Below are 23,002 nucleotides of genomic sequence, written 5' to 3' on the forward strand. Positions count from 1 at the left end.
TGATCGTCAGCCTTGGCAGCCTCCTCCAAGTCCATTTGACGACAGAGTTCGGCAAACCTCATTCTAAGTAACAGTGTGATTAGATTGGTCCAACACCCCCTTCAGCCGTTCAAAGGCCTCGTCCTCCTCCATCATGTGGTTTTTATGGCCCACCTCATAAATGTACTCGGCGCTGGCTTCGATTTGCTATCATTCGACGAATCATTGCCGCTTCAATCGAAATACCCTTTCATGGGCCCGAGTCGCTTTCTCCCCAGCCTCCTTTAGCTTGCCCATACATATGTCATGTCCGTTCCTGCCTTATGCAGCTTGGCCTCAGCGCTACCCTTGGTAGTTAGGGAAGAATATCGAGCAAGGATGAGATCGGCCCTCTCCTTCTTCCATCCATCCATCCCGTTCAACCAGGAAGCCTCCTGGTCGGCCTTGATGACTCTCTCAGCATCGTCGAGTTTAGACTCCGTGATGCGTTTGGCCTCCTTCGCGTCATAGACCTCCACGAAGTGGTTTTTGGCGGCCTTTCGAAGGTCCTCCACCTTCTCCTTAAAACTCATCCCATTCTTGCCAACGTTTGTCATTCAATGGAGAGCTGCCGAAAAGAAAAATAAGAGTCAGATAAGTAAATAAAAGTTCATTTGGCCAATTAGAAACATAGTGGAAGTACTTACGTCGAAATAAGAGGGTAGTGTTGGTATACTCCTGATTGACCGGCTGGTAGATGTCCTCAATCACCTTAGTCCATCTCTTGTCCTAATCCGAGCGACGCAACTCGATAAAAGGCACGTCAGCCTGCACTGCCTTAGATGGACCCTTCTTTTACCCCTTAGGGGTGGGTGACCTTCGAGTGTAACCCGGACTCCCGACATTCTGAAAGTCCAAGTGGGTGACCTTGGAGCTCGTTGGTGTCGTTTAGCCCCAGGGTAGTGTTGGTATACTCCTGATCGGCCGGCTGGTAGATGTCCCCAATCACCTTAGTCCACCTCTTATCCTAATCCGAGAGACGCAACTCGGTAAAGGGCACGTCAGCCTGCACTGCCTTATATGGACCCTTATTTTACCCCTTAGGGGTGGGTGACCTTTGAGTGTAACCCGGACTCCCCACATTCGTCGGCCTTCTACAAGGATCCCACCAACAGACTGCAAGGGTTGGTCGCCTCAACGAATTTGGCGTTCTTGACCTTAGCCTGTTTGGCTTTGGTCAAGGCCCTCTTGGTCTGGGCCACCTTATATGCCGACCGCTCATTCCTATTCTTCTGGTATGGCGAAGCAAGGCCCTGAGTCAGACATAAAGTTAGCATCGATATTCAAGGCATGGGTTAGGACAAAACTAGAAAAAAAACACTAACCTTTGGGGCAATCAACACCTTTAAGGTCTTAGCCATGATCTCAACCCTTATTGTAGCAGCCCACATCACCGTAAAACTCAGTTTGTAAGCCATCTCTGGATAAGACTCGATCAAGTATGCTTTAGCTTGGGCTACAAAAAGAGAAAAAACTTAGTCTAGAAATAAGAAAAAACATAAAATAGAGCTGACCGCAAAACAAAGGCACCTCTTGGCCAATTACCTTTCAAAAAGGTCGGGCTCAGACCCATGGTTGAAAAGAAATGCTCACTCCTGAAAAGGTGGCAGCTGGGTAGCGAATTGCCTACCACATAAGTCTCGCCCTAATTGACAATCATGGACTCGGTCTGCATATAACAAGCTGCTATACCCTCTCCGTCCGTTAGATCAGGGAATCGAAAGTTTAATTCAACATTTGGCTCGACATATATTTGGTTGTACCAAAGGGACTCCTCAATCACCGTTGAAGTAAATAAAGGCAAAATGCCTTCAGAAGCCCTTCTAGGATGTGAGGAGATTGAGCAATGTTTGATAACCCTTCCGAACTAGAAAACTTTACCATCCGGGTCCATTATCTCTAGTCATCATTTCGAACAACTTATACAAATGCCTTCACAGGGTGAGGGTCGTTTAGACACTTAGCATCTCGCAGAGAACCTGAACTACGATGATTCCACCCTAGGAATTCGGTGAAATCTGACTGAGTGTCAGATTGAAAGCATTCAAAAGTTCGTGGACAAAAGGAGTTAAAGGAAACTTAAGTGCCATCTCAATGGCTTCATAATATGCGTCAGTACATCCAAGAGGTGGGGTCAGATTGGTTGGCCTCTAGTTAAACCAAATGACAAGGGTCCTTTATTTAAATCTTGATAGTCGTACCCCAAAGATCCTCCTTAAGTGCCTTCATCAACTCAGAGAGGGGAAAGAAGGTGCCTGGACCCCTCCCCCCTTCGGATCTAAATTCGAAAACTCTGGTTGGCCTGAAGTTGAGGTTTCAACTTCGTCCCTCGGCATGGCTACCCTAACTACACCATCAACAAATATTTTTCTAAGTAACTCCTTGAAGATGGATAGGCTAGGGACGCCTCCCAAGGGTAGGGAACGATGCTCTCACCCTCCTCCTTCATTAATGACGAATGAATCAGAAGAAAGACAACAACTGAGGGGTCGAGACAACTAATCAAAGTCCACATTAATGTTAGTTTTTCCTACCCCTCTCACCTCCTCGTATAAATTATAGGGAGGTGAGGTCGGGGGATCGCTGACTCGGACCCATCTCCCATTATTTATGGACAAGGAAGTCGGTCGAGATTTGGTGAAAGAAAATAAAGGAACTGAAAAGGAAGTCAGGAGCGTACCTGGTCTGATGAGGAAACTTTTAGAGACTGAATTTGGAGTAAATTCGAGAACTTTTGAGAGAAGAGAATTGGACTAATGAGCAAATGATCCCACTTTCTCTCTCCTGACCCATATATAGACCTACCTCGAAAGATGCGCAACGACAATCCCCTTGTATGCCATAATAGGATTTTATAGGAGGCCCAAGTAGAGCTATTCAACACATGCATTTTAAGACCTAGGAAGGCGAAACGTCAAGACTCAGATCCCAAGGGACGCGAAACGTCAAAGGGCTTCCAATTGTGCCTTGTTAGCTTTAAATTAAAAGGACCTAAGTCTCCCAAGTATCCAAGGCTTCCATGTGGCGTTTGTGGTCAAACTCATCCGCTCGGACCAGAGAGCCACCACCATTAAAAGCATTGAAGATCACAAGTATCAAGGGGCGCCCACTCAGACAGCTTAGGGCTCATTAACCCTTGTCCGAGTGACACCCGACGTACTCGGCCATCATAAAGTCCTCACTCCTCTGCCGAGTCACTCTCATACTTAGTCAAATATGGCTAAGTACTAATAAGCACCCGCTCGAATAGCTTGGGGCTCATTAATTCTCATCCGAGTGGCATCTAACGTACTCGGCCAACATGGGGTCCCCACTCCTATGTCGAGCCGCTTTTGTACTAGGCCAAATATGGATAAGTAGCAAGTGTCACCCACTCAGAGAACATCGGGCTTATTAGCCCTCATCCGAATGGTGTCCGACCTACTTGGCCAGCATGGAGTCCCCACCCCTTTATCGAGTCACTCTCATACTTAGCCAAATATAGCTAAGTACCAAGTAGCACCCCTTCGGATAGTTAGGGATCATTAGCTCACGTTTAAGTGATGTCTAACCTTCTCGGCCAGACGACCACCGTAGGGTCCCATTGCTCTGCCGAATCGCTTTTGTACTTGGCTAAGTACCAAGTAGCACCCGTTCGGATAGTTGGGGCTCATTAGTCCACGTCCGAGGGGCCTCTAACCTACTCGGCCAGACGACCACCATGGGGTTCCCACTCTTCTGCCTAACCGCTTTTGTACTTGGCTAAATATGGCTAAGTACCAAATGTCACCCACTTGGATAGCATGCGGCTCATTAGCCCTCGTCCAAATGGCGTCCGACCTACTCGGCCAGCATGGGGTCACCAACCTGCCGTGGAGTCACTCCCGTACTTAGTCAAATATGGCAAAGTACATAGTAGCACCCGCTTGGACAACTTGGGGCTCATTAGCCCACGTCCGAGTGGCGTCTAACCTACTCAGCAAGCATGTGGCCCTACTCCTCTGCCAAGTTACTTTTGTACTTAGGCAAATATGTCTATGTACCAAACAACATATATAGGGCTTGTTAGTCCTCATCCTAGCGGCGTCCAACCTACTCAGTCAGCCTAGATTTCCGTCTCCTCGCCCAAACGCTCTGGTACTTAACTATATATGGCACTCATTAGCTCTCGTCTGAGCAGCATCGAACCCACTCAGTCAACACGAAAGGCTCTAATTCCTCTACCAAGCTACTTGTACACCAAGTCAAGAATGGCTAGGTACTGGAGGTTCGGTGACTAATGAAAGGTTGATCGGTGTATAAACGACTATATCCAGGTGGACAATTGACCCTGTTCTACCCGGAGACGCGCCATTGGGTCATACATCGATGATCTCACATCCATGGCGTGGGGCTAATTGCTTGGGGCTAACAAATGACCAGCCCAATACCTTCATGAAGTCATCATAGTCACTAGATAGGTGACAGCCATGGGTCCCACTTAGGAGTTGACTTAACTCCAAGTTTCTAGAGATGCACAAAAGAGCTGGAAAGGATGGTTGTCTGAAAAGATACATAGTCATTTATCCCGAGAGAGGTCAATCTTATTGATGTTAGATGTATGGGAATTCCCAACAGTATACATAACATTAGTCTCACAAATGAACAAGTATTCAATTCCAACCTACCAAAAGTTAGAGCTTTTCTCTCTACTTTGATCCCTCTCTCTACCTCAATCTGGTCTGACTTGAGCGTCGCAGGAGCGATCCCGCAACAATCTGCGGCGTAGTCTAACCTTATCTTGCAGGATTCTGGTATACAGTCAACAAGGATCCGACGATCGTTTTTGGGGCCCACTCTAATCCTCACCCATCAACAGTCCTCAATTTCTTAGACAGAAATAATCCCAAATTAATTGCCTCAACTTTCCTATTTTTCGATTGTCTTCGTTTATTTGCCATATAACTATATGGTTAATAAGAAGTTTTGTTAGATAGTTCGTCTTTTTGTTGTAAAAAAAAAAATACGAAGCTGCAGTTCTTTCTATAATCAAGAGAGATTACAACATCCCTGTTGAGCACTCGTATAGATAAATTTCCAATATGAGGTCAAATGGTCCCCTGTTGGAAAAATCAATTATGTTAGGCTTCCTACTGCAAAACGTATTTCATCTCCATTTTTCTTCTAATATTGGACCCTTCGCTTTAAGAACCGGTGATGAGCCAGAGTATTTGGTGCTAATAGTCTAATAGGCTAATACAGTGATAATTTCATTGAATATACTAAATGACTTGAATGTTAAAATAATTCATAGATGTTGAGAAACAGTGGAATGAGCAATTCCACTGTTCACATGTGTGAAGTCCACTGTTCACATATTGTGCGAAGTCTATTTTTCCTGCGTGCATTTAATGCATGTCAGGTAATTTTCTCCCGCTTTGAAAATTTTGCAATTGTGCACAGTAGAAACTTTGCCTATATATACCAGTGTAAGAAATCAGTTTTACACATCAATGCAATACAATACTCTCTGATATATTTGCATAACTTCTCTCTCTATTTCTCACAACACGTTATCAGCACGAGTGTTCTACCGGAAATTTTTTTTAAGGTATCTTTAAAATTTTTACATCCATTTTGTTTTTAAGTTTAAATTTTTTTTCCAAGCCCAACCCTTTTACTACCCGAACATGGACCAACAAAGTAACGGGATTAACATTGTTTTACACAATGTCTCTGTCTCGGGTATTTATTTTTGGATAGAGCGAAACAATGTGCCATTCACTACCAACCCAGCGAGGGGAACTGTAATACAGCCCCGACCCAGTAACCGTAACAACGGTACAAATACTCATACCAGAGAAAACCCACAAACCCCTGTTCCCAACACCAATAATAACCCTCCTACAACCAGCTGAAAATCAACCTCCGCCCAGTAATAAAAGAGATAGAGATGAACAGGAAGAAACTAGTAGTAAACGTCACCATCTACTAACGCAGAAAACAAATAATTTTAACGCCACCTTCATGGAGGGCAAGGACATTTTATTTACGTTATTTTATTTTATCTGCTCTTAAACCGCCTATATGGACAGGTTAATTTTTTTTATTGCCCCTATATGGACGGCCTAGTGAATGATAGCATTATTATGTCTTATATGTGCAATAATGTCGTATGTATGCAGGGAACAAGCATTCAGAACATTATTATATATTATTGTCTCTAATCTTCTACTTTTTTTTGCATTTATAGTTACATATATTATATTACCAATTTACTAGCATGCTCTAATATATATTTGTCAATATTAGAATTTTATTGCGTTGTATATTTTTTAACTGTATATGAACTGCACAGTTAGGGATAACCCTCTATAAAAGCGGATTACCATCCCCATTTTCACCACATATCCCTTATCTTCTTCCGATTTTTTTCTCTAAACCCACAAATTTTTTTTTCTTCTCTCAACCTTCCGGCCACCATGTTTAACGCCGACGACAACCGTCCTCCACCCTCATCTTCCTCTTTTGAAGAGGATTTTAGGAAAATAAAACTCTACTTATTTCTTATAGCCGGTTTCTTTTTCCTCCTCATGGCATTAATGATATATCTCCTAATACATAAATAGGAGACAAAAAAAAAAAAATTTCCCCCGGAAGAATGGCGAAAAATGCACATGAATATCAATTTTTTTTTGTCTTTAAGTGCATTTTAGGAAGTTTTTTTTATTCACTTGTTGTATTTTGTTTCTATTTTTGGTATTTTCTTGTTTTTTTTTGCTTAGCTTCATTATTGTTGTGCGCTATTTTCAGTTTTTTTTTTGTATTATTTATCTATAATAATAATGATATAAATCAGGGGGAGATAATATATATATGTGATTTATCATCATTACTAATTTCAAATATTTACCTATTTGTAGTCAAAAGAATGGGAGATCTAGTGAAAAGACAATTTAACATACTAGATCTATCTGGGCAAAAGTTTTTAGAATGGACGGTGGACGCCCAAATGAATTTAAAGGCCCAAGGACTGGAACATACATAAAAGATGTGACAACCCAACAAGGGGATGCAACTACAACAGCCGCATCAGTTAAAATTGCGACTGTACAAGAAAAGGCAAAAGCCTTAGTCCTCCTGATACATCATTTACATGAAAGTTTAAAAAGTGAATATCTACTTGTGGATGATCCAAAAGAACTATGGGATAGCCTAAATGAAAGATATGGGCATCACAAAAATGTGCTTCTCCCAAAGGCACATTATGACTGGACCAATCTGAGGTTCCAGGATTTTAAAACGGTCAGTGATTACAATTCAACATTGTTTAGAATTGTATCATTGTTAAGATATTGTGATCATCCCATCACGAAGAGCAAATGATAAACAAAACGCTCTCCACTTTCCACGCCTCTAATATCATATTGGCAGAACAATACAGGTTCAGAGCTTTCAAAAAGTACTCTGAGCTAATCTCAGTACTACTTGTGGCTGAACAAAATAATGATCTTTTGCTGAAAAATCATAATCTTAGACCTACGGGGTCTTCAGCCACTCATGAGATAAATGCATAGAAAGCTCTAATCCACCAGAAGCAAATGCTATACATAGTGGTGGACGCGGTAATTACAACGGTCGTGGGAGAGGACGTGGTAATTACCGTGGCCGAGGGCGTGGACGTGGAAGAGGCCGATTTTCCCCAAGAAATAATAATTTTAAACATTCTGATAAAAATTGGGGACAATCATCTGGAAATCAAAGGCAGACGTCCTATAAAGGAAATGATACTTGCCATAGATGTGGCATGACCGGGCACTGGGGCCGCACATGTCGTACTGCCAAACATTTGGTAGATCTATATCAAGCTTCAATAAAAAAACAAAGGAAAAAATGCTGAAGCAAACTTTGTTAATGAAGCCACTACATCCATGCCCAGCCTTGATGTTTCAGATTTTTTTATGGATGATGCTGAAGTTGAAAATAAGTTTGTTTAGATCACAATCGATTAATGTGCTTAGTTTATTTAAACTGCTTCAATATCCACTTTCATGTATTTGTTCCTTTATTATTAATAAAAATACGTATTTTTCTTATACTAATCATCGTATTTATTATTTATGAAGATATGAATTCATCAGAAGTTGGAACTAAAGAACAATGTCTCCTGGACAGTGGGACAACACACACCATATTGAAAAATAAAGAGTATTTTTCAAAACTTACAATATTCCAAGCAAATGTTAGTACAATTTCTGGGACAGCCAAGCTAATTGAAGGCTCTGGAAAAGCTTGCATTATATTTCCAAATGGGACAAAATTGATAATTAATGACGCATTATATTCGAGTAAATCTCGAAGGAACCTCATAAGTTTCAAAGATGTACGTCAGAATGGTTACCATTTGGAAACAATGACATGAACAAAGAGGAATTCATATGCCTAACGGCAGAGAAAAAGGCAAGAAATACATCTATGAAAAATTGCCAGCAATTTCCTCGGGACTATATCGCATAGATATACGTCCAATTGAAATTAATATGATATCTAATCAGAAGTTAGATAAGAAAAAATCATTTACTCTATGGCATGACCGATTAGGCCATCCTGGCACAGGAATGATGCATAGAATCATTGAAAACTCAAATGGACACTCTATAAAGAATGTCAAAATTCCTCGGTCAAATGAATTAACATGCTCTGCATGCTCACTTGGCAAATTGATAATCAGCCATCTATAAATAAGATTGCCACTGAATCTCCAATGTTTTTAGAAAGAATTCAAGGAGATATTTGTGGGCCTATTCATCCTGCATGTGGACCATTTCGTTATTTCATGGTATTAATTGATGCCTCTACTCGATGGTCACATGTGAGCCTTCTGTCAAGCAGAAATGTTGCATTTGCAAAACTTTTGGCTCAAATAATTCGATTAAGAACTCAATTCCCAGATCATACAATAAAGAAAATAAGATTAGACAATGCTGGGGAATTTACATCCCAAACATTTAATGACTATTGCATGTCTATTGGGATTATTGTTGAGCACCCTGTACCTCATGTACATACACAAAATGGTCTTGCTGAATCATTAATCAAAAGACTACAATTAATTGCAAGACCATTAATAATGAGGTCAAAATTGCCATCTACTACTTGGGGTCATGCTATATTACATGCGGCAACATTGATAAGATTAAGGCCGACAGCCTATCACAAATTCTCACCATTACAATTAGTATCTGGTCGAGAACCGAATATCTCACATTTGAGAATTTTTGGGTGCGCTGTACATGTACCTATTGCTCCGCCCCAACGTACTAAAATGGGTCCACAAAGAAGGATGGGAATATATGTTGGATTTGAATCTCCATCAATTATCAAATATTTAGAGCCAACAACTGGTGATCTATTTACGGCTCGATTTGCCGACTGTCATTTTAATGAGTCGGTATTCCCATCCTTAGGGGGAGAGAAAGTGGACCCACAAAATATAAAATCGGAAATTACATGGAACGCATCGCAAATGTCGTTTCTGGACCCGAGAACAAATTCATGTGAACAAGAAGTCAAGAAAATTGTTCATCTGCAAAGTATTGCAAACCAATTGCCAGATGCATTCACAGATTCTAAGAAAGTGACAAAGTCACATGTACCTGCTGCGAATGCTCCGGAACGGATTGAAATTCCTAATGAAATAAGGCAATTGAAAATGAGTCAATAGCACGTCGAAAACGTGGCAGACCACCCGGTTCTAAAGATTTAAAACCGAGAAAAATGAAAAGGCAAGGGGAGACAACGAACGAAATTAATATAAATCTCCCAACAGAGCATGATGAAAACAAAAATGAAGAGAAACGTGTTCCAGAAGAAAAGGAACATGAAAGCTAGACAACAATGAAACTTCAATTAATTATGTTTCTACAAAGAGACAATGGAATCGAAAAGATGTTGTCTTGAATGAAATTTTTGCTTACTCGATAGCGGTTGAAATGACATACGATGAAAATGATGTAGAGCCAAATACAGTTGATGAATGTCGCCGTAGAAAAGATTGGCCAAAATGGAAAGAGGCAATTCAAGCAGAATTGAGATCACTTGAAAAACGTGAAGTATTCGGTCAAATAACCCAAATACCAAAAGGTGTAAAACCAGTTGGGTACAAATGGGTATTCGTGAGAAAACGAAATGAGAAAAATGAGGTTACTAGATATAAGGCAAGATTAGTAGCCCAAGGCTTCTCGCAAATGCCAGGGATTGATTATGATGAGACATATTCTCCAGTAGTCGATGCAACTACACTAAGATTTCTGGTAAGTTTATCAGTTTCGAAAGGATTGCAAATGAGATTGATGGATGTAGTGACCGCATATTTGTATGGCTCACTTGACACAGATATTTATATGAAAGTTCCTGAAGGACTAAAACTACCAGAAAATTGCATGCCCAAAGAGATGTTCTCAATAAAATTGAGAAAATCACTCTATGGGTTAAAACAATCTGGAAGAATGTGGTATAATCGTCTTAGTGAATACCTATTGAAAGAAGGATTCAAAAATAATCAAATCAGTCCCTGTGTTTTCATTAAGCGATCTAAATCAGGATTCGCGATCATTGCTGTATATGTCGATGATTTGAACATTATCGGAACTCCTAGAGAACTTGAAGCAACTGCAAATACTTATGAAAGAATTTGAGATGAAAGATCTCGGGAAGACAAAATTTTGCCTTGGCCTGCAAATGGAACATCTAAGAAATGGGATTTTTGTCCATCAATCAAACTATACAGAAAAAATCCTGAAACGTTTTTTCATGAACAGCCCACCCAATAAGTTCTCCAATGGTAGTGCGTTCCCTGAATGAGAAAGATGATCCATTGACCACGAGAAGAGAACGAGGAGATTCTTGGTCCTGAAGTACCATATCTAAGTGCAATTGGGTTTAATGTACTTGGCTAACAATACTCGACCTGACATAGCTTTTTCAGTAAACTTGTTAGCTAGATACAGCAATGCACCAACCAAGAGACATTGGAATGGAGTCAGACACTTATTACGTTATCTTCGAGGAACACAAGATCTCGGATTATTCTATCAGTCAAGACCCAATGCGTCACTCATTGGATATGCAGATGCTGGCTACCTCTCAGACCCACAAAAGGCTAAGTCTCAATCCGGATATGTATTCACTTATGGAGGTACTGCAATATCTTGGAAATCCACGAAGCAGACTTTGACGGCCACATCATCAAATCATGCGGAATTAATTGCTCTTTATGAAGCTGGAAGGGAATGTGTATGGCTAAGGTCAATGATCAAGAATATCCAAGAAGAATGCGGGATGGAAACAATAACAACAAATCCAACTATCATCTACGAAGACAATACTGCATGCATCACCCAAGTAAGCGAAGGGTACATCAAAGGAGACAGAACTAAACATTTATCACCAAAGCTCTTCTTCACTCATGACCTCCAAAAGGAAGGGACGATCAACATTCGACAAATCCAATCATGTGAGAATCTTGCAGATTTATTCACCAAATCCCTTCCGGCGAAGAAATTTGAAGAATTAGTCCGAAAAATTGGAATGCGTCATCTTCATGATATATGCTAGATTCAGGGGGAGTATTATATGCGCTGCACTCTTTTTCCCTTCGATCAGGTTTTTATCCCACTGGGTTTTTCCTGACAAGGTTTTTAATGAGGCAGTTGATTTTAAGCATATAAGGATACATAATAGTTGTACTCTTTCCCTAGTCATGGATTTTTCCCACGGGATTTTTCCTAACAAAGATTCTTAATGAGACAACGTCTATTATGACTTATAAGTGGACATTCAAGGGGGAGTGTTGAGAAACAGTGGAATGAGCAATTCCACTGTTCACATGTGTGAAGTCCACTGTTCACATATTGTGCGAAGTCTATTTTTCCTGCGTGCATTTAATGCATGTCAGGTAAATTTCTCCGGTGTTGAAAATTTTGCAATTGTGCACAGTAGAAACTTTGCCTATATATACCAGTGTAAGAAATCAGTTTTACACATCAATGCAATATACAATACTCTCTGATATATTTGCATAACTTCTCTCTCTATTTCTCACAACAATAGAGTATATATTACTACTACGGTTGTGCCAATAATAAAAACCTATTGCACATAGACATCTAGAGTTCAAGGATGAGGAGCTAGCTCATGTGGTAGAGCACTCCCCTCCGATCTCTGAGGTCAGGGGTTTGATCCGTACTCCCAGCATTATGTTGGGATATTTCCTTCACTAGTATATTTTAGGTTTATATTTTAACAATATAGACATTATATTTTGCATTTAAATTAGCTTTGGTTTTCATTTTATTAACTAAAAAAAGATAAACATCGAAATATATAGATAATTTGTTTCATTAATTTATTAACAAGGCTAAAGTATAAAGGTAGTTATACATGGTAAAAATGCTTAGAAATAAGATTACCATTGAGCATGAAAATAATAGCTTATAGATGAAAATATGAATACCGATCATGATACATCAAGGGACAATTTTATAAATAGATTCTCTGAATGAGGACAATTCTACTCAATTTTATTCACTTAGTTTTCTCTTTTGTTTACTCTTCTTCTTTTTATTAATGTCTCTCTGTTGTTTCTCTCAGCTCCAAATTTTTCTTTTTACTTTATCGTTTCTTTTACCTCTAAATATCTCTGTTCTCCATTATTTATTGTTTTCCCCCTTTAAAATTTTCTTTTCTTTATTTCTCACCTCTAAATTTTCCTCCTACATTATTTCTCTCTATTCACCAAATTTACAACCTTCATCGAACGGCAAAAACAAATATTGGTAGTATGATAAAAGTTCTCGTACATACTACTTTTAAACGGTGGGTGGTAACTGGTACCCTTGTATGAAACACAAGGAGCAGCACCTAGCGTAATAATTACATAATTCGTATATGAGTATTGAGTGGTGAGCATATCTATCCAATATGAAGTCCCAACTGTCGTCCTCATTTCTAAATTACTTATACAAGATATATCCCAAACTTGATTTAGCATTTTATTTCTAAATTAATTATACAAGAATCAAGATATATCTCAAACTTGATTTAGCATTTTACAAGTTAATCAATATCTCCTTCATATGTGAAACAGATGTTTTTTATAAATTCAAGGACAATGATGGGAAATTCAAGCATGAACTTTACAAGGATGTGAAAGCATTATTGAGTCTGTTCGAGTCTTCTCAGCTAAGCACAACAGGGGAAGATATATTAGGTGAAGCTTGTGATTTTAGTAGGCAGTACTTAGAAGACGCTTTAAAAGACATTGTTAGTGAACAGCCGAAGGCAAGAATAATTGTGAACACATTAAGATTTCCTTACCATAAGAACTTAGCAAGACTTTTGGCCAAAAACTTCCTTCTTGATTTTGATGTTTCGTTGAAGATCCTCCACGACTTGAGCACAGTGAAAGAATGGATGAATGAGGTTCAAGAACTAGCACTAATTGATTTTGAAATGGCTCAGATGACTTACAAAAATGAAGTAGAGGAAATTTCAAAGTAAGTTTACTATTCAAGTTATAATCCTCGTTAACTTTGTGAACTAGTTTATTTGCCTTAATTTATTATTTTGCACATTAGCCTCCGGCTTCCACCTCAATTTAATTTACAACAAGCATATGTCGTATTGGGATGTCTTAAAATGACTTACTCATTTCTTATTTAGTAAGTATATATTTTTATGTAAAACTGCCTTGCATAATATACTCCCTCATCATTTATCCTAAAAATGTCATATTTTAAATAAAAGAAAATACTTTATAAATTAAAACAGTCTTCTTATAATTTAAATGGATCATTTCTACATAAATACTCTTTTAAGACAACAAGTTACTCATTTTACTGTTATGAGGCGGGCTTGTACAAAGTTCTGTATTTCTTGATAGGGTTAGGAGCTTAGGACCACCATCCAACTATTATATTGAATTATGCATTCTTTCACACCTACCTTTTCCCACTATTATATTTAAATTTGTACATAAATACGAATTGTAGACTGTAGCTCACTATGTCTCATCTTACCTTCTTTTAATGGAAATCTATTCATGTCATATTTATATATTGTAGTCAATGTGAAGTTTAAACCCACTTTCTTCCACCTACATTGCACTCTTATTGCTTCATTTATCAAAATTGATAATGACGTTATGAATCTTTAGTAGAAACTAAGAGCTAAGTTACAATGTTTTAAATATATATTATGAATAAATTAAAATGATTTATCTCTATCCTTTTCCTGATCATATTTTTCTGCACTAAATGCCATTAATGTCTTAAACTATTAAATCATAACACATGTTTGAACCCCTGATTAGGCCCAATAAATATCAGAAGACACTTCCCCCCAAGGCCTAGGCCCTAGGCACCAAAAGGGTCCACCAGCTTTTCACAGAAGACAGCTTTACCATAAAAAGTTGATAGCTTCCCTAGGTATTGGGATGCTCCCCCAAAATGATTTCCTGTCTGGGGGATTCCCAACACTATAAATACCAACAGTCTCATCAATGAACATATATTCAATTGTCACCTAACTAAACCAGAGTATCTCTCTTGACTTACTTTCTCTCTCTAGGCTATCACTGACTTGAGCGTCGAAGGAGCTTTCTCGGGAACACCCCAAGTATGTTTTTCCTTGTTTTTCCTTGTTTTGAAGGACTCGAAGTGACAAGACTCGGGATTATATTCTAACTCGAGATTTGACTCTCACCTTAAACACATTACTCTTTTGACTAGTTTCTTAGCGAAACAACACATATATATAGAGCATCATTTGGGATAAAAAAAAAACTAGTACACTCTAAAAATTGTAGGAAAAAATAACTACATAATTCACATGCCACATTTTTGCCGAACTCTTGGAAAAGTGAAATATTTTCTATTCGTGGAAACATAGCTAACATTAAGGAGTGGATGAAGTACAAATTATCTTCATTCAATTATATCTAATTTTCTCTTTCCTAAACATAATATTCTCTAAATGACCCAATTTATTCTTTAAATAATGTATTATGAAATTGAAGAAGTATTACCTGCCCTTAAGTAAATCGTTCCAACTCGACTTAATATACTACATATTTAGTTGATTATCCGCTACTTTTAGTACTTACAAAAAAAAAATGTGCATATATGAAAAAGATAGCACTGTATTCTTGAATAATTAAGTGACTATCATATCATTTGGATCTTGCTAGATGGGGAAAAACACTTAATTTGGACAACTTGACCTTTGCAAGGATTGAACCATTTAAGTGGTGCATGTGGTCCTTCGGAATTTTCCCTGGGCCAAGTATGTCAGAAGAGAGATTAGAACTTGCAAAAGCAGTATCTTTTGCTTACATCATCGATGACATTTTTGATAGTTGTGGGAGATACGATGAGCTCTACCTATTCACAAAAGCGATCAATAGGTATGCAAATACTTCATCTCATAACAAATGCATCAGTTTTCATTTTAGAGAGTTTCATATTAATTTCATCAATATATTTATCTGATAATGGGTTTTTTTTTCTCTCTCTTATCACGTAGTTCCCTTTTGTTTCTCTCTCTTTAACTATGGTGTTTTAACAAAAGAAACCCGCATAATCATACAGATGGGAATACGCTGATATTAAGGGATTGCCCAACAATTACATGAAAGTGTGCTTCAAGGCTCTCTTGGAGACGACGGATGATTTCAGCTATAAAATTCAAACAAAGCATGGATGGAACCCACTAGAACTTCTACGAAATTTGGTACTCTCATATCGCGACTTTCTGTTTTACATGCAGTTAGATATCATCTAGATTCTCTATGTTTCATAATGACGAAATTTTTTACCGTACATATTATAACTCAATTGTGGTTGTACTAACCATTATAATTTGATCATTATCTTATACTTCCTCCGTTTCTAAATATATGCAAGATTTACATACTAACTACCAACCTCATCTCATATTCTTTTACAAATGTATAAGAAAAAATACAGCTAAGCCTTATTTGATTCGTTTTAATACATATTCATAATATCCACTACTTTTTATAATTTTTAGAAACAATTGTCAAAAAAACCTTTTAAAGGTTTAGTTTTGTGGAAAAAACCTTATAAACCATTCTATGCCAAAATAAACCAAAAAGTAAATTATTTTTGCAAGATGAAACCTAAACTCATTTACTGGTGTTGACTATAAACTTTCCGACGTTGACCACTTCTATTTCCCTTCTTCCTCCATAATCACCACCTAGCCACCACTAACAACACTTGCCACCAGCCCCGTACCCACCCGGTCACCCCTGCAGCCCCCACCCCAACCCCTAACCCCCACCACCTACGACCTACCCTATCCCAACCAACAGCCCCCAACCCCTTCCTCCACCCCCTTAGGCGGCAGCCCCCGATCCCCATATACGGCAGCTCCATACCTTACCCTCCACTCCCCCACCTTCGCCCCTACCCTCTCTCCTCCCCCTTTTTCCTTCCTTCACCCCTTCTCCTCTCCTTTCGTCTGTCTCCCCTCCTGAACCCCCGCTCTCTCCATTTTTGTTATCTACTACTCTCCCTCCTATCTTTATGCTTTAGGCCAACGGAAAAACCTTGGCTGGGTGGGAGGGGGAGCTGGGAGGGGATGGGGTTGCAGAAGGGGATTCTGGGTGGCGCAATAATGAAGGGAGAGGAGAAGGGGAAGGTAGGGAAGAAGGGAGTTGAGATAGGGTTGGGGCTAGGGGGTGGGGGCCGGGATGCCACCTAAGGGTGTGGAGGGGGGTTAGGGGCTGTTGGTGGGGTGGGATGGGCTGCAAGTGGTGGGGGCTGGACTGGGTGAAGTGGGTGGGGGGTTGACGGCAGGTGTTGGTAGTGGTGGCTAGGTGGGGATTGTGGAGGAAGAAGGAAAATAGAAGTGGTCAACTTCGGAACGTTTTTGGTCAACATCGAAAAATGACATTAGGTTTCATCTTGCAAAAACAATTTACTTTTTGGTTTTTTTTCAAAAGAATATCAGGTTTTTTTTCACAAATTTGAACATTTTAAAGGTTTTTTTTGGGAAAATTTTCCTAATTTTTTTTTATACAGCGCATACACACAAAATGTTGATGCATATATATTAAGAAACGACAGAAGTACTTCATATCAAAGTGCCATGTATAATGCAGTGGGCTGAACATTGCAACGCGTGCCTTCTTGAATCAAAATGGAGTGTTGCAAGATACTCGCCTACCGCTGACGAATATTTGAACAACGGGATTGTTACTTCTGGAACCCATGTAGTTTTAGCACATGCATTTTTTCTTATTGGTCAAGGAATTAACAAGAGGAGTTTGGAAGAGTTAAAGACCCTTCCTTCCATTATATCTTCTGCAGCTACAATTCTTCGCCTATGGAATGATGCAGGAATTCATACGGTTTAGTTCTTTTCCTTAACTACCTTTGATAATAGATTATGGTACTCGTGATGAATGTCATATAGTTTCATGCCAATCAATGTTAGTGAATGTTCGTGTGCAAAAATGATATTTTGAGATGAGCAAGCATTATAATTTCCTTGGCATGATATTTAACTTGTGATATTACTTCTAAATTTTTACCATCGCCGTCCACTTATAAGTTATAATATGTTGCCAAAGAAGCTCATATCCAACAACAAAAAAAAAAGTGTTTTTTACCCATCATTAACTCTTAATCATTTACGATGTTTTTTTGCAGGACAAAACTCCAAACGGGTATGATGGTTCTTACGTAGATATATTCATGAAAGAACAAAAGTGTAGCTCATCTGACTGCGCGAGACGACATGTTAGACAAATGATTTCAGATGCATGGAAGTGTCTTAACGAGGAGTATGTGTCTCCTATTTCTCCTTTCTCTAAAGATTTCAAGGTGGCTTGCGTAAATTTAACGAGGGTGGTTCCCTTTATGTATACCGGCCATCTTGGAGGTGTAATGGACATTTCTATATTTAGTCGGTCACTAGATTAAAATTTTTAGTTGATAGCATATATCTCTCGTAATAGTACTCAAAAGTGGACGTTTTATTGAACATAAGAAGTATTTAAGTTTTTTCAGAAGCAGTTTTTTTTCTTCTTGAAATTCCATTTTCTAATAAGTGGTAAAATTTTTCTAGTTAATTATCAGAATAAAAACTTATTATGGAAAGTTTTACTTACTTAGGAATCTAGCTAGTAGGTAAGTAAGTTCCTCCATTGAATTAATATTGTTTGCAGTTTGCACCGCAAATGTATAAAATTACAGGGTGATTTGAAGAAAATTATACAATGTGAGAAGTACTTATTCGGTTATTCCCTTTTTCAATGATGGAACTTAAAGTTGGGTCTTACTTACTATAACTAGGTTTTAGGCCCGTGCATAATGCACGGGAACTATTTAGTATAATAACAATGTTTATATATCAGCTACAATGAAAACGTGTAAACGATTCTTAGATTAACTTGATAAAAAACTTTGTGTTTAAGAGATATACACCTTTATATTAATTATAAAGTTGTTTAACATATACATGATACTCATATGTTTTGAAAGACTTCTTTTTAGTGCAAAACGAAATTTATGAAGAAGTTACTTCCTCCATTCTATTTCTATAATATTGCAAGATGAAATTTTTACACTATCATTCACAATCATAACCTTTCAGTGTATATTATGATTTTTATGTAAGGAAAAATATTGTCGTGTGGGGTCTTGTTAGATTTGTCTCCATATATACTTTCAGAATATCAATTTTGTATAATTTTACTAAAAAGTAATTAAAGATATTAATAGTTAAAATAGTGCATTGGCAAACGTGAAAAGTACTCTAGAAAAAGAACGGAGGTTGAAGCAAAGCCAACAAGACCTTAAGAGGAACTTTGGAATTCCATATTTTCTCGACACTTTCGATACAATTGAACAGCTAATAACTTATGTATGGAAATTCTTTGAAAAATTAATAAAGTGATGACATGATTTAATATAATATATCAATTTTGGTGTAGCCCCACAAAGCCATCATCTAATGGTTGAGATGACAAAGGTAAATTAATGATCTCAACTGCTTCAAAAAGGGAGAAAAGTTGCACGAACTTGGTCTTATTCCAGTAAACACTTAGGGGTCAATTGTCTTATAAACCCTCTCCACATTACAGTCTTCATTTTTTACTCGAACTGGCCTTAAAGTGTTAGACTTCCCATGTTCTTTCTCATAAATTAGTACTATTAGGCAATTTTTACTCGTGACTGATAAATGGCTACATGAAATTAGCCATGACTAAGAACTGGTCTCGGGAGATACAAACCTACCATGTGATAGGGATTATCCTTGACTTTTAACACATGGCCGAAAAAACTTTCTTTTTTGAAACTTCATAAGAAATTTTGTTTTCACTGACGGAATAAGTACCATATGGGATATTAATACCTTATTCCCTGTGCTACCTGAAATTACCATAATTTTGATGATATATTGTATCATATCTTATTTCCTGTTCCATCTGACATAATGAGTATCATACGGGGTTTTCCACTTTACTTTTTTGCCTAAATACCTTATTCCCCGTTGCTACTTGAAATAATCCTTGCTCATTAGTTTCTTCCTAAAACCAATTTTAGAATGTATTAAGCCACCACAATTTTAATATTAAGAATAATTTAGAAAACGATAATTTTGTATAGTAAATAAATATGAATACAGTACTTGTATAATGTATATGTGTTTTATAAGTTCTCCATATGATTTACATTTCAATATTATCTTTTACATCAAAGAAAAAAGAAGCTGTCAAAACAAAGTGCATAGGCAAATTAACAACTTTTCTAATTCGATAACTCCTGATCTTTCAACAACAGTTTTACTATCTTGTAGACCAACTAAAATTGAATACTGATAAATCCCTCTTTTGATATATAATTAACTCATTTTGTTGATTCACCTTCTCAATTAGTGTCTCGAAGCTCATTAAAGAAAGTTATATTTTATAATTTTAAGCACATGAGCCATGTTTCCTCTCTCTGCTAATCCTTTATTTTAGAATTTTTATATAGAATGGGCCAAATTCAAAGTGTACATTTTCTTTAAAAATGATATTAATATCAAGTGTAAGTTCATAAGTAGATGTATCTATAATTTTTGTTTCATTTGAATGTAAGAGCGTGGGAAAATTTTTGAGTGATCCTAAGGTTAAACCCTCTTAGGGTCTGTTCTCTTCGGCATAAAATAGCTGAACTGAACTGAACCGAACTGAATTGAACTGAAATGAATAGTGATATGTGAGAGTAAAAGCACTGTATAGAGCTGAACTGAACTGAACTGAATTGAACTAAACTGAAAATAAACTGGGGAGAACAGGCCCTTAGACACGATAAAATAATTATATTAATGTATATACAATAAATTGGAGAGAGAACAATCACAAAATTAATGTGTGAATGTACTATTGACCCAGGAAATTTCAATAATTAGAGGGTTGACAACCCGTTGGATCACCTAGTCATCTAAATTTTTTCGAACTTATATCGTCATAGTTTTGTCAAAATAAGTTGAAGTGAACCGACCCTTATATATTGGTTTTCACATTTTTTACCTTATTTAATTTCTTGTTTCATATATTGTCTCTTGTCTTACTTCTCTCACTTTATGGTACTGTCCTCCCCAGCTTATTTTCAGTTCAGTTCAGTTCAATTCCTAAATTATTATCATTATTATTAGTTATAATTTAATTCAGTTCAGTTCAATTTAGTTCAGCTGTTTTATGCTAAAGAGACCAGGCCCTAACTCTGTTTTTTTTTTTAAAAAAAAAAATTTAGTATGTATTGGTCGTGGATATGATTTGTTATGATGATTCATATTAGCCCACCTTAATTAGACCACTTCGGGACTAAAGATTGAGTTGTTATTGTTTTTGTTATATGTAACCTCTGATCATAGTCATGGTGTGACATTTTTTTTTTGAACAAAACATCTTTTTATTTATTATTTGGTAATAAAACCGGACCTGCTTTTTACATCTTAAGTATAAGGTATCCTCGGGATAATTCAAATCAAAGCAATTGGATGTCTAACCCGGGCCCATATGACCAATCAATATAAATATTCCAACACTCCACCTTGGGGGAATATTTTATAAATTTAAGATTTTAGGACGTTTCTCCTAAAATAATGGCTGAATATTAGCTCATGAATTATTATAACAATATTGTGTAATTAAAAATATATCTTAAAACCGACTTATGACCCATGTGTTCAGTGAATGATGTAACTAATGTCATGATAAAATGCACGTGAAGTTTTTTTGTTGATTAGAAAACTAAAAAAATATCAATTGACTTTTTTATTTATACAAATTCTTTAGTACCACAAATATACAATAAGTTATTGTTACATGAGGGTAACTTTTTGTCATAAATACATCAGTTTTCTTAATCTATAAGTGATTCATTTAAGATAAAGTTACCACTTTTACCAATAAATTTTATTATTCACCTAGATATAATAGTTGGAAACAGTTATTTTTAACTTGTCGAAAAATTTAAATTTTGAACATATTGCTTTAGACCCTTGTAGATTATACGCATAATTTTCATTTTTTTTGTGTGAAACGGAGGGAGTATTATTTATCCAGTATAATAGCTGTAATAAGTTTGTTTCTAACTTGTCGAAAAATTACATTATCCAACATATTGATTTTTACCCTTGTAGATGATACGCATAAAATATAATGACATGACAATTCTACGTGGCGCGCTCTAGGCTCCCGAAAAGTTCCTCCTTTATATATATACTTACTGCACTTCGTTTTAAATGTAACAAAAGAGTATTATTTGTGAGATATATAATATTCCTTTGTTGCAATTAAAACGAAACGGATGAGTATATTGATTTGGGGTGGATTGTGTGAAAAGTTGATATCTATATTTCTATCTAATAACTAAACTAAACAATCAAAGCAAATGAGTTCCTTCTTGTGCGTGTTCTCCTTCCATGTCCTGCCATAACAAATTTCTTTTTCCTCTTTGCTTTTCTTCCTCATTCTCTCTTCAAAATTAAATCCTCATCCATTCATTTTTCTAACAAATAAATATTAAACAACCACAACAAAATTGGTAAAAGGTAACACAGTTACACATTATACATCAAATTATTTAAACATTACACCATTTCTCTCAAAAGTTAGTCAGAGCATCAACACCTGTTCATCAACTCTATTGCATGTTCGTCGGTTTGTGAGAAAAATCATAAGAAAGAAGAGAAATAGGTGAGTTATAAGAAATTTATCTTCACTTGGTTTTGGAATTTATTTCCCGAGGGGACTTTGTTTTTCGGATTTGATTTGATAGGAAATTGGATGGTTTGAGACATTATCTTCAATTCTTTGGGGTTGATTGATTTTTTGCTCACTCAAAAACTCCATTGATTAAATTTGCTGTTGGGTTTGATCCTGGCAGGCTGCCACCAGTCAGAAAAATTGTATGCTACCTGCTGCGAGCTATTGCGTGTTGTTTCGGGTTTGGACCACCACTATATTGCTGCTGAATTGTCGTTGGTATTCTCTGGGTTTTTTTTTTGTGAAATCCTTATATCTTGATCGAGCATCATATGAGCATTATATAGTAAGGATTTTTTTTTATTTTATGAAAATAAAGTGAAGAATCAATCTTTGATAGCCGAAAATCAAGGGATATAATGCTATATATGTTGCTTGATCAAGCTTTCTACTATCAAACAGGTTTTGTGAATATTTTTTATTTCCTTAAAGGTTACACTTATGTGGCAATAAGTAATTGATTTAATTTTAAAATCCTAACATAACTGGTTCATCTAATTGATTTGTTGCCTAAAATGCTAGAATGATGGATAAAAAAGGAATTCAATTACGCCTAAAATTATGAGTTGGAAATGAGAGATCTCAAGGCTAATGACACGTGCCAGATTGATGAAATGCAAAGGAGAAATCGAGGAGCAATGTGAGACTTTGAATAATGGTGGCTTGACACGTAGGCAGAAT

The 23,002-nt window shown here is 37.2% G+C and overlaps 1 protein-coding gene across 3 annotated transcripts in view; it reads left to right on the plus strand.

Annotated features, from left to right (window-relative positions):
- Positions 1-18,073, plus strand: part of LOC104901069 ((3S,6E)-nerolidol synthase 1) — a 60,574-nt gene extending 42,501 nt beyond the window's left edge. The window contains exons 3-7 of one of the 3 annotated variants that reach the window (XM_010688616.4): positions 13,124-13,532; positions 15,266-15,439; positions 15,624-15,765; positions 17,162-17,410; positions 17,712-18,073. In XM_010688616.4, the coding sequence (XP_010686918.2) occupies positions 13,124-13,532; positions 15,266-15,439; positions 15,624-15,765; positions 17,162-17,410; positions 17,712-17,984 (1,247 nt within the window). In that variant the 3' untranslated portion in view covers positions 17,985-18,073. Of the gene's footprint in view, positions 1-13,123; positions 13,533-15,223; positions 15,440-15,623; positions 15,766-17,161; positions 17,411-17,711 lie in introns of all 3 variants that reach the window. The other 2 variants (XM_010688615.4, XM_048637674.2) reach the window with 2 other exon arrangements.
- The last annotated feature ends 4,929 nt before the right edge of the window (positions 18,074-23,002 follow it).

Source organism: Beta vulgaris, chromosome 8 (genome assembly GCF_026745355.1).
Source record: "Beta vulgaris subsp. vulgaris cultivar EL10 chromosome 8, EL10.2, whole genome shotgun sequence".
NCBI lineage: Eukaryota > Viridiplantae > Streptophyta > Magnoliopsida > Caryophyllales > Amaranthaceae > Beta > Beta vulgaris.